Source organism: Populus alba, chromosome 4 (genome assembly GCF_005239225.2).
Source record: "Populus alba chromosome 4, ASM523922v2, whole genome shotgun sequence".
Lineage (NCBI taxonomy): Eukaryota > Viridiplantae > Streptophyta > Magnoliopsida > Malpighiales > Salicaceae > Populus > Populus alba.
In genome coordinates this window covers 8,897,490-8,907,626 of record NC_133287.1, presented here as the reverse complement: position 1 = coordinate 8,907,626, position 10,137 = coordinate 8,897,490, and the positions used below count along the sequence as shown (strand labels likewise).

Here is a 10,137-nt window from a genome sequence, read left to right as displayed (position 1 = left end):
TTACATGTATAAAATATTATTTAATGTTAAAAAGTGAATTACGATGAAGATCACGTGGATGCACGTGAGTGTTTTCATATAATTTAATTTTAAACCCGGTAAAAAATTTGATCAAAATTTTTGTTTTATTAATATTATTTTTTTAATTACATTTTTATTTTTATTTATTTATTATCTGAATTGTTTTTAAACCAGTCAAGTAGAAGATATTAGACAAATTTCCACATGAGTTAATTAGGCGAGAACCTGGACCGAAAGGTTTCAAGGGTTTAAAGATTGACCTAACAACCCGATTCTAATATCATTACAAAATAGTTCTTTACTATCTATATGGTTTTTTTTTTTTTTTTATAACATTTAAAAATATTTTGATATAACCTACGGTGTAGCATGTGTCTCTACACTAGCATCTGACAAACAAAGAAGCACTCATTATTTAAGTCGGTCATGCTTGCTTTTATGATATGCCACTTTATTTTTATTAACACAAGCTAAATTGATGGAAAAATATTATAGTTGTAGATGTCATTACACTGTTCACTGGAACTTGTAATGACACCTTCATTCCTCACAAAAAAAAACTTATAACTAGCTATTGGGAGTCATTAAAATCTTTTCACCTGGTGTATTCATCATTTTTAAATTGATCAAAGATGATTATATCTTTGCTCATTTTAAAAGCATAGTGAAAGACCTAGATACACTTCAAGGCAAAATTTTCAGTGCAGACATTTAAGGGTTTGTACTTTGAAATTGGTTTTTTTTTTTTTTTTTTTATCATGTAAGATAAAAAATGACTTTTTATTTAGAAAAATATAAAAAATTAAAAATGCAGTGAAACAACCAAAATTCCATTAGATTTCAAAAAAACTAAAATTGGTCTAAAGAGGTATTTTCATCTTTTTTCGAAGATTCTTTTTAATTTTAACATGTTAAATAATAGGTAATTTAGTATTTATCTAAATATATAAAAACAAAAAAGGTGAGCTAGGAGCTTCTCAATGTCCAAAATACCTTTTTGACATGTATTTGGAAGCATTATTGTGTCTTTTTTTAGTGCGGCATGTTTCGCCGATAAGGATCTAATTTGTCATTGGTAATCTTTTTTTTATCTTTTTTACCATTTATTTTCTCTTTTCTCCCCTGAAAATTACAACTTGACCTTTTAGTTGTTGGTATTTCAACTCTATTTTTTATTCTTTTGATTTTTAATTTTTGATCTTGTCTTTTTCATAAAAGTTTTATTTGTTTTTAATTTCATTATTCAATCCTAATTTACCAAACTTTGTATACTTCAATTTGGTCCTCATTTTTTGGATTTTTAATTTTGTTTCTTGACACTTTTGTAAGAGTTTTATTGGTTTTCAATTTCATCCTACAATTCCAATTGATTGTGTTATATATTCTTAATGTGGTACTCGTTCTTTTAATTTTTAATTTTTTTCTTGGATTTTTTGTAAAATTTATTATTCTTTTTAATTTCACCCTTCAATCAAAACATTGTTTTTATTTTTTATGTCAGTTTTGATCCTTATTCTTTTGATTATTCTTTTTAATTTTAACCCTCAATCAAATATAAAATTTATTTGTTTTTCAATTTTGATCATCATTCTTTAAATGAATAACTTTTTAATCCTTTTATATAATTGAATTTTTTTTTTCAATTTTTTTTTAATATTTGATTAATTAGGAATTGAACTTCATGGTTTTTTCATATTGGGTGTTTCTATTCTAATGACCTAGATAACGAGTTTGAAATGTATTTAAAGAAAAAAGAGCTTTTATAATCCTTTTGATATTTTTTATCAAGTTATTTCATTTTTATTATTTGAATCGCGAGTTTAGTGGAATATCCAGGGTTAACTCTACTTTGATTATTATAATTATAAATCTCTCATGTTAACTACTCAATCAAAACTATTGTTTTATATTTTTTTTTTACTCTATTTCAGTAATTGATTATCATTTCTTAAGAAAAAAAGAAAGAAAATAGTTCCGTCCCATGGCAAATCGCGGGTACAAGGCTAGTAGTCTGTAACCAATTTATTAATGATACGTTGCTATGAAGCGAAATCCAGTCCAAAGTTTGATCTGACCTCTACTGGACCCCATACTTTCTCAGTATCGCCAAAACGTGTGCAGACCTTTTCTCTTGGTTCTCAAGGAGACAGCCCAGCCGGCAAGAGACGCCAGCCCTAGCTGGGGAAGTCATAAAAAACGTCTTTCCTCCACCGGTCACAGCAAGACAAAACCAACCAACCCTGTATAGCTTGAAAGTCAAACCGTCTTACCAAATTATACTGGTTTGCCCATCAAGTGGCTTATTTATGCACCTAATAACGCCATCAATCACGCTAAGAACTGGATTCATAGACAATTAGGCTGTAAGTGGAATTCAAACCACAGCTTGCCCCATCAGCTTCGAAGATGTTAAAGATTAGATGACACCAACAACTTGACTGGTCATGGTTTTTTGACAGGTAATGAGTAACCATGATGAATTGTCTGCAAGTATATATAATTCTGGTATTGAAAGCATGCTACATATAAGGCCTGTTCGATTAATGTTGTCTAGCAATAATTCAAACTTAAAAGTTTTGCGTTTAGAGAAAGCAAATGTGGTGGGCACATGTTTTGGTTTTTAACTTCAATGCTAGGAAACAGCAGGGCTGCATTGACCGGTTTCTCCCAGTCTGCACTTCTGCTACAGTGGCTACTTCCTTACAGGGTCATATAAGGTCCAGCAGCAAACACAAAGCACTAGAGCAGTAAAGAGCCTCTCTTTTCTTTCCGTATATGACCTCCTTGAGCTCACACCATGATCCCACAACCACAGACATTTCTCCTTTGAACTCCATTCCACATTTGCCTTTATGTAGAGATGGTTCTGCAATTTGTTTCTCTAGTTTTCTTTATTGTCCACTATATTGCTTTTGCTGGTTCTGTCAATGATGAAGGTCTTGCTCTTCTATCCTTCAAGCAATCAATACAAGACTCCACGGCTCGCAGTCTGGACAACTGGAACTCATCAGATGCGAACCCGTGTTCCTGGTATGGAGTTACATGCAGAGAAGAGAAGGTCTTTTCTCTCAGGCTTCCAAACAAAGGACTAGCTGGGATGCTGCAACTTGATACTGGTAAGCTTGTTGCCTTGAGTCATGTTAATCTCAGGAGTAACTACCTCTCTGGAAGCTTGCCAGTCGAGCTCTTTAATGCAGCAGGGTTAAAATCCTTGATACTCTCAGGAAACTCATTTTCAGGGACAGTTCCTGAAGAGATAAGGAACCTCGAGCACCTACAGACCCTAGATCTTTCTCAAAATTCTTTCAATGGGTCATTACCTTCATATCTTATTCAATGCAAGAGACTGAAAAATCTTGTACTCAGTCGAAACATTTTCACCGGCTTTCTACCAGATGAGTTAGGTAACAATTTGGTTATGCTTCAGACACTGAATCTTTCACATAACAGCTTCAGGGGTTTGATCCCTGGCAGCCTAGGCAACTTGTCAAGCTTGCGAGGAGTGCTTGATCTATCTCACAATCTTTTCGACGGCCCTATTCCAGCAAGCCTAGGAAATCTTCCTGAGCTCGTTTATATCAATCTCACCTACAACAATCTTAGCGGTGCAATACCACAAACTGATGCTCTGGTGAATGTAGGTCCAACTGCTTTTATTGGCAACCCTCTTCTCTGTGGGCCTCCTCTGAAAAATCCATGTCCTCCAACCACTTCCTATCCAAATATTGATCCTAAGCCGTTAGCAGTAGGAGACAGCTCAGGCAAGCCAGGGAGAGGAAAATGGTGCTTGGTCGTGATTGCATCTGTTGCCAGCACAATGGTGGGAATTTGCCTAGTTGCGTTATCTTTCCGTTACTGGTACAAGAAGGTTTATGGTCGTAAAGAAGGCATGCGTACTCAGGGCCGCAGTTTTGAAGAAAAGTCAATGGTTAGAAAGGAAATGTTCTGCTTCAGAACAGATGACTTGGAATCTCTATCAGAAACCATGGAACAATACACCTTTGTCCCATTAGACTCAAAGGTCAGTTTTGATCTTGAACAACTTCTGAAAGCATCTGCTTTTCTGGTTGGAAAGAGCGGTATAGGGATTGTCTATAAAGTCGTTCTTGAAAAGGGGCTAACTGTGGCAGTGAGGAGACTGGAAGATGGAGGTTCTCAGAGGTTCAGGGAGTTTCAAACTGCAGTTGAAGCAATAGGCAAAATTAGACATCCAAACATTGTCAGCCTTCTAGCTTATTGCTGGTGCACCAACGAGAAGTTGCTTATCTATGATTACGTGCCCAATGGTGACCTTGCCACCGCAATTCATGGTAAGTACCAGCCCGACTCCCCATGTAAGAAACTAAAAAAAACTAGTTAGCTACCGTGTTGATAATGTTGTTTTCCATGAAAAATCACAATCAATTGTCAAATTAACTGCTTTGAATCTCTTTTTAACTGCTCTTGATAATGTTGTTTTCCATGAAAAATCACAATCAATTGTCACTTTAACTGCTTTGAATCTCTTTTTAACTGCTCGGAATCTCTTTCTTCAAAATATGTCCAGGAAGAACAGGAATGACATACTTTAAACCTCTTTCATGGTCCATTCGACTTAGAATCATGAAAGGATTCGCAAAGGGTCTAGCTTTTCTACATGAATGCAGTCCCAAAAGGTATGTCCATGGAAATTTAAAGACTAGCAATGTACTGCTCGGGGAGAACATGGAGCCCCACATCTCCGATTTCGGACTCAACTGCTTTGCTTATACTAGTGAAGAATCCATACCAGTTCAGGGGGAACAAATGTCAGGCGGAACACCACAACAGGGTTCTCCATATGCTTTGACACCAACACATTCAAGCATGCCGGGGTCTTGTTATGAAGCTCCCGAGTCCTCAAAAGTCATGAAACCATCACAGAAATGGGATGTTTACTCATTTGGGGTAATTCTATTGGAGATCATTTCTGGGAAGTCACCAATTATGCAGATGAGTCTGTCGGGAATGGATCTAGTCCGATGGATTCAGCTTAGCATTGAAGTGAAGCCACCATCCGAAGTACTAGATCCCTTCTTAGCTCGTGATTCGGACAAGGAACATGAGATGATTGCAGTACTTAAGATTGCTCTAGCCTGTGTTCATGCGAGCCCTGACAAGAGACCCTCCATGAAGAATGTGAGTGAAAATCTGGAAAGATTGGTCTCATCGACTTAAAATCAGTTTTCATCGAGGGAAATTAGTCTATACACCCTCCTCAGAAAAATCAAATCAATGGGTGCGTTGTTCCTAGGGATTGAACTACTAATCTGCTACAAATATTTCTCCTCCTGTTTGGATGTTGTCTTACATTGAGCTCCTATTCACCACCATGTACATCTAAATCTTGCAGTATTTGTTGTGTTAAATTAAATAATTCGTACAGAATTTTTATTATTACTCTCCATGATTTTGTTACATTGTGGTTTGTACTCCTAAATCATAATTACTGGAATTTCTTCCTCCTATTACCCTATCCGCGTCTCAACAAAAACATGCCATCTATTTCTACGCTTTAAGAGGTGAAAAGTGTCATTAAACTATCTGGAGTCAGTAATTGAACTGGGTTTCGATTGAAGTTAAACAGCCTTAATTCTAATCCAGAGAAGCACATAATTTCTGCAAACAAGTAATGGAACTTTAGCATACAATCATGTTTTAGATAAGAAAACTTGCAAAATATGTCAAGGATCATCGGAGGGTAATCTGAAATGTGTTTGTAATAAGCATAAATGAATGATAACCATCCTCAAAATGGGACCGCTAGAGAAAAAAAAATTTAAACAATTACATGCTTAGCACTAATCACCAAGAATTGCATTCAATGAAGCAGACGTGCTGCATTTCTTTAAAAAAAAAAAAAAAGAACATTCCTAGAAAATACGGCAAACATGCTTATCTTTAAGGCAGTGCAGAAATGAAACAACTATTAACGGGCAGTAAACCACAATGAAACAATGGAAACCGAAACGAAATTCCTCTAAAGCACAACGATGGGATTTAGTTCTATCCATACAACCTTCAACACAACATCCTTAGTAAGGTGAAAATTTTGATCTACACTGCTCAAACGCTGGCATTATTGCAGTGATGATCAAAATGCATGACATGTTCCAAGGAATTTGAGCTGATTTATTGAGAACCAAGGAATAACCTTTATACAAGAGCGCAAACACACACACCGGAAAATGAATTTCATCACAAGAAATTAAAAATCTAGTTCCCTTGTTTCAAAGAATAAAAGAACAACGACAAATTAACCAACATGATTAAATTATTGTATGATAAAACCGACAGAAAAGATAAAAGTAAGATTAAATTTTAAATAAACAGATACACTGATTGTTCAAGCGTAGAATATTATTGTATGGATTTAATTGTATAACCTTAAGCACCTAATTTCAAACAACAATATTACCATCATACAAACAAGGAAATATTAAAAAAAGGGTAAGAAGATTGGATCACTACTTCTATACAGATTAATAAAATATTATACTACCAAAATTTAGAATCCATGAAAGAAAATCCAAGTCACCAAAAACAGTTGTCCCCATGTTGTTTTACTATAGACTATGCTCATCATGGCTTGGTATTCCTGGCTGTTGCTGCTTAATGCTATCTGTATTTAACCGTGCAATAGCCTCTGATAACAAGATTGTTGTGGCAGGGGTCATGGTTTGATACTGAGAAGGCAGTGTTGGAGGCGGAGGCTGAGACTTGTATATTTGGGCATGAACATGATCATTATCAATTTGTTTACTATAGTTACCACTCTCCTTGGAAGCAGCACATAAAGGCTGGGATTGGTGATTCATTTGAGGAGGTCCTCCACATTGTTGCTTATTTTCACTACAAGGTACAGTAACAGGCGAACTTGTTCTTGGGATTGTTCTATAAACTTGTGAGGTTAAATCAGCTACAGGGTAAGCCATTTGAGCAGGGAGCATGGTAGAATCATGATGATGCACTGGAGGACGGCTAGAAGCAACAGTTGCAGTGTTCGTCAAACCTCTTTGCTCGGGTAAATTGTGTGGCTGTGCAACAGGCACTAAGTATATCGGCTGAGGTTGGTTGGTCTGATAATAAACCTGCTGCTGAGGCACTGGAGAACTCATCACATAGTAAGAAGACATTGGCGCTATAACACTTGAGTCCTGGGGTATATAATGTGGGCCACCTGTTTGAATGAATTGCAGTTGTTGTGGCTGATCATATTGAAAAGACACTGGATACCCAGAAACAGGAACTGTTCTATGCATCTCAACCCCCATGGGAGGAGGAGGATCAGGGATTTTACTCTCTGATTCAAATGGATTTATAAGAGAAGCTTTACTCTCCACTGAAGTAACAGCCCCAACTGGATCTTGATACGTCACAAACTGTGAACCCTGACAAACCGCAGTTCCCAGACCATGATCACTGCAATAACCAAAGTTACAGCAACCATTACATTCATTTACACCCAAATGAACATAACTTTAACCTCTAAAATATCCAATTTTACTCTCTTTAAAGACGTTCATTAAAAAAAAGAACAGCAAACCTTGGAAACTCGTACACAAGATAAAACATTAAAAACTAAAAACTACTAACAGTTAACAACAGATTATATTAATCACCATCAAAAGAAAATAACTTTACCACAAAAAGACAACATTTGCATCCTTTTCAAAAATTTTCCAAAAAACAGATAATTGACAGATTGAAGAAACTCATTCCCGAAACATAAAAATAAAACACTTACTACGTAATACCAAGTAATCGACTATATAGCAATCAACGATGCAATCATCTAACTGAACTACATTTCCACTATGAAGAACATAACTTTTAACATCCTAAGAATCTCGATTTCCATATTTTTCAAAATTATCCAACAACAAATGCAAAAACCAACCTTAAAACTCAAAAGAGAACATAAAAATCGAAACTTTTATAAAAACAAATACCTAGAAATTCCTTCTGAGGTAGGCAGATTAACCTTATTATCCATCAAACTAGTCCCATTATCCTCAACAGAACCACCTTTAACACCCAAATTAGACAACGAAACCGAAGACGAAGTAGACCCAAAAGAAGAAGAAGTTTCCAAAACCATAGACTCAGCACCACAGAACCCACCACCATTATTACCATTACCCTCAAGATGCACAATCTTTGCATTCTTCAATGCATCAACAAACCAAGTCTCAGTCTTCGGGTGATTTAACCAAGTTGTAGCCTTTAACTCGGGCTGACTCAAAAAGGGTTTGGTTGGAAACACAAATAATCTAATACGTGAAGGTGTACGGTTGTTTTGGTGCTCATCAAGCATGATAAGGACATCTTCATCGGTAGAAAGCGAAATGAGAGAATCAAGATTGTGATGTGGAAGTTGGTATTTCAGAGTGATTGGCGTGGTTATTTTCAGAGTTGTAGATAAGTGAGTGATTAAGGATGAGAGTGTGAGACCGTTGGCGGTGGCGTTTGTGGTGGCGGTGCCGGTTCTCGTAACGGTGGGGATGGAGATGAGGCGGGTGTCACCACCTGAATACAAGAGGGATTTGCTGTGGGGTTGTGGGATTATTTGGCCACCGTAACTGCACATTAGGCGAAGTTTTGGTGTGGTAGCTGGTGGTTGAGGTTGAGGGTGTGGTTGTGGCAGTGGCTGGGGGTCCATGGTGTGGCGGTGCACCGGAGATGGCGGTGGTGATCTAGGGACTAGAAGCTGGGATTGGGTCACGTGTTAGCGTTTATTATACAATTTTATAAGTGTTGAATGCCTAACGCGGCAAGCACAGATATGCAGCGTTAAATTAGATATTAAATATTAAATATTATACTTTGATCCTATCACTTAAACTTTTCCAGTATAATCTTTTATTACTATAGAAAAGATTCAATGTGAATTTGTGGCTCTCTCTCGTTTCTTTTTGGATTTGTAAGATATAAGTAATTTTGATACAGAGATATAAAAGAAAAGGATGTAGAAAAATAACCCTTTTTTATAGCTATTTTAACAATGAGAGGTGGTATAATAAGGATTAGTTGATTTGGGACCAGGTTTTAGATGATGGAGATTTAAGAAAAATTATGAAAATATTTAATTTATTAAGGGTTTGTATTCATAATAATAATCATAATAATAAGGGATAAGTTGTGCGTACTTTGTAGGTTTTTATCCAGGAAATGGGTTGGACTTGTATTTGAGAACTAGGGATAATATATTTTTCAAGTGAAATGATTTTGGATTAGCGTAGAAGAATAATTCACAACTACAGATCTTCATTAATTAAAAAAAAACATAATTTTACTATTTTATTTCTTTTAAAACACTATTTATTGGAATAATTAATTTTTTTTAAATTATATTTTTTTTCAATTTTAATTATATCTTTTAATATTAAATTTATTAAGAATTGAATTTTATAATTTTTATAATTTATTTTTATGAGGTAATCTCAGTTTTATAAACTATATAATAGGAGATTAATTTAGTTGACTCGAGTTTTTTTATTTTTTATTAATTTTTTTTAATTTTATCTTTTATCATTTGATTAAGTAAAAATTAAGTTTCATAATTTATTTTAATTTTTTTATGAGATTATTTTTATTTGTATAATTCAAGTTCACTCGAGTTATGTTTTAGACAAAATAAGAGGATATAAGGGTTGAATATTTCATTGAAATAAAAAAATAACTTTAAGAGAGAGTAACTTTTATTATTATTATTATTATTATTCAAATCTTTATAGTAAATATATCTTTACATTTGAAACTCAATCTACTATTCTTTTAAGTAGACTATCCACATATATTTGAACTAAAACATTTGTTAAATATTAATTTCTTATGACATTTCTTAAAATTCAAACCTTAAATCATAAGCTATTATGTAATTTAGATTCCTACATTTAGTTTATTTTAGTTGTTTCAATTATTTTTTAATCAATTTACATATCAACTGAGTTTGAATTTATTTTTCTAAATAATTTTAAGAAGGCCAAAAGCTCTGAGACTGTTGTTCTCTGTTTCTCACTCTAAGTTAACCAACAATTTTGTTAAAATAGTAACTTCAAGTTTGGTCTCCTCCATTAACTCTTGAAGCTCGAGCTT

General features: G+C 34.6%; 2 protein-coding genes across 3 annotated transcripts; one reads left to right on the top strand and one right to left on the bottom strand.

Moving 5' to 3' along the window:
• Positions 1 to 2,197: 2,197 nt before the first annotated feature.
• LOC118056022 (receptor protein kinase-like protein ZAR1) lies at positions 2,198 to 5,436 on the top strand. Of its 2 annotated transcripts, XM_035068110.2 has the most exons (3): positions 2,198 to 3,137; positions 3,261 to 4,331; positions 4,568 to 5,436. In XM_035068110.2, the coding sequence occupies exons 1-3, from the start codon at positions 2,882 to 2,884 to the stop codon at positions 5,215 to 5,217; spliced, it is 1,977 nt and encodes a 658-aa protein (XP_034924001.1). In that variant the 5' UTR covers positions 2,198 to 2,881; the 3' UTR covers positions 5,218 to 5,436. The 2 variants fall into 2 exon arrangements, with proteins under 2 accessions (XP_034924001.1, XP_034924000.1); XM_035068109.2 differs by having other exon boundaries at positions 2,199 to 4,331.
• A 1,042-nt stretch (positions 5,437 to 6,478) lies between these two features.
• LOC118056049 (protein PAL OF QUIRKY) lies at positions 6,479 to 8,828 on the bottom strand. Its single transcript, XM_035068149.2, has 2 exons — positions 7,992 to 8,828; positions 6,479 to 7,461 (listed from the first exon to the last, which is right to left on the bottom strand). The coding sequence occupies exons 1-2, from the start codon at positions 8,699 to 8,701 to the stop codon at positions 6,606 to 6,608; spliced, it is 1,566 nt and encodes a 521-aa protein (XP_034924040.1). The 5' UTR covers positions 8,702 to 8,828; the 3' UTR covers positions 6,479 to 6,605.
• Between the last annotated feature and the right edge of the window lie 1,309 nt (positions 8,829 to 10,137).